Source organism: Penaeus japonicus, unplaced genomic scaffold (genome assembly GCF_977035675.1).
Source record: "Penaeus japonicus unplaced genomic scaffold, GWHDUDI00000001_assembly GWHDUDI00000005, whole genome shotgun sequence".
NCBI lineage: Eukaryota > Metazoa > Arthropoda > Malacostraca > Decapoda > Penaeidae > Penaeus > Penaeus japonicus.
Window position 1 is genome coordinate 18692707 of NW_028234407.1, and position 2500 is coordinate 18695206.

The 2500-nt window shown below is 38.1% G+C and overlaps 1 protein-coding gene across 2 annotated transcripts in view; it reads left to right on the plus strand.

Moving 5' to 3' along the window:
- LOC122266188 (cytoplasmic aconitate hydratase) overlaps positions 1–2500 on the plus strand; it is a 53014-nt gene that overhangs the window by 18030 nt on the left and 32484 nt on the right. For both annotated transcript variants that reach the window (XM_086537091.1, XM_043035804.2), the window contains exon 5: positions 1–81. This exon is cut by the window's left edge and continues 65 nt beyond it. In XM_086537091.1, coding sequence (XP_086393217.1) covers positions 1–81 — 81 coding nt within the window. The remainder of the gene's footprint in view (positions 82–2500) is intronic.

Sequence of the window (2500 nt, forward strand, 5' to 3'; positions counted from 1 at the left end):
TGGAGACCCTGAGAACATTAACCCTATCTGTCCTGCTGACCTTGTCATCGATCACTCTGTCCAAGTGGAGTTTTCCAGGACGTTAGTATATGGGAGACCTCGTAGTAGCCTCATCTGTGACTATTTTCTTCTCTCTCTTTTTCCTTGTTTTCTTTCTGCTTTATTTTTTGGTTACTTCTTTATTTAGTATACTATATATTTGTTAAGCCACTATTTAACCCATGTTTCGTTATTCTAAGTTAGATGTTTATTGAATACAGTGTAGTAACAATGTTATATGCATCATTACACATTAACATACACATATTCAAGTATTTGTACTAGCATGTATACAACCATTGCACACATTCCCTTACTCACCCACCCAATCATTCACTTACTTCCTCACTCACTCACTCATCCATGATCATATAAATTCATACTTAGTTATATATTTATCCATTAGTATTTGTACTGTCTCTTGTGCCATTTGAACTTTAGGCACAGGTATTGTACATTCCAATTTAATGGGGCATTAACCCATTGTGGACGGGTGATAGATGCGCTTGCCCAGTCTTCAGGATGGGTTTTATTTTAGAGCAATGCAGCTTCATGTAACACACTTCGACTCTCCCCACTCATTTTCAGTCATTCATTGTAAAACCAGAGCCAGTTTTGTGTTTTCATTTTTGTGTGTTTTATTGTGTTTAGAGACTTAAATTTGTCATATGACAGGCTCTACAATGCTGTAGTTGACTAAAAATGTAGTATAGGATCTAAATCAGTTCATTATTTTCTTTATACTCATTGTGAGGAAAGTATTACCGTTTTATGGGAGTACAATCATTATTTCTTCGTATTGGTTTACTGTTATGAATGGATACGAAACATATAACCATCTACAAGGAAGACAACATCAAGAGGTAGGGAAGAGGGAGGAAACCTGTGCTTATGACTGTAAGTGGCACAGGGGCACATTGTAGACACTAGGCATTGGTTTGAGTTACCTTCCTCTTCTCATTCTGCCTGCACATCCTTCATCTGCATTACTTTAGAGTAAGAGGTTGGTATCTTGCTATGTGCCATTGCTCTATAAAGACAGTGCTTGCTAGAGATCATGGATGAGTACCATTCAAGACTCTCTTCTGCTGGTGCTAGAAGAAAGTGAAGTCAACTAGCTTTTGGATGTTAGGTTTGCCTAATATTAAGGTAACTATAGTAATTATGACTCATAGTCATCCTCACTCACTCCTTACTCATAGCACAGTAAAATAGTACAGTAATCCAAAATCCCTGAACGTCATGTACATCATGACGACCATCATCAGACCAAAGCTCCTGCGTCACGTATGTCATGACACCCGTTTGCAATGGGTTAACCCTTTGCTTAAAGACCTAACTGGTCGTCAAGACGGGTGGTCTACAACACTAGCGGCACCGGCCAAAAATTAGAGGGACAGGGAAAGGGTTTTCTCCACCCTCTGGGTTGTGCAGGCTAGCCCAAACAATATTTTTCCATAAATCCATCATAAAATGCGAGTTTAGGCTAACTTTGGAGCCCTGTAGCTCTAGAGCTAGCACCGTCACAGCCACAATACTTCATGTCTGTGTGCGCGCTTCAACTGTGAGTAGATCCCAATGTCGCGGTCATGTATGCATTGACACCCGTCTCTTAGGCCTAATCGGTGCCAACATGTATGTCGTGACACCCGTACACAATGGGAAGATAATGTATCTGTTATGAATATTTATTACATGGTGTCACCAATTATATTCAACTTGTTTAAGCTTCTGTATTTGTAAAACATGATAATTTCATCAGTGTGTTTGGATGGGAGTTGATATATCTTCAATTATTTATTTACGTACTATGGCTCAGAATTAAGCTAAAACTTAAATAAACCTATATTATAGCTGATCTGCATCTGTTTCTTTAGCTGTCTGTTGTCTTTAGTAAATATCTACCACTAGATTAGAATTCTTGTAGCTTATCTAGTCTTCAATTTTTAGGGGCCATAGAGACAAATTTTATATGTTGAAGGCCTTGAGGACAGCAAACATATTTTGCCTCAGTGCCACTAATTATAATTTGTAGTAAAGTATAGATTTTTTTCATACCAAGAATTTGGACAAATCTACTACAAAAGATTCAGGTTAAATTAGCAAGCATTATCATTTAAAAGAAAAAAAAAAGTTTTACTTTTGATCTGATATTTACATGATGGTTAAATCACTGCATTACTGTATGGACAGCTTGCTACAGTCGAGCAGCCATTCGTGAGGTTATGCACCACTAGTTTAGTGATTTCAGTCATTGAATTCACAAAAGTGTGAAAAAATAAGCCAGCTCCAGCAGGCTGTACATATGCATACACATGACAGCTTGCTCCTTGACAAGGAGTCTAAACCTCAAACCGTCAATTCCCCATTGACAGCCAAAGTCTGGCCCAAAACGTGACAATCAACACTGTTCATAACTGTCTGCAATTTATAGCTTTTGGGGTCGATTTAAAAGGCACAA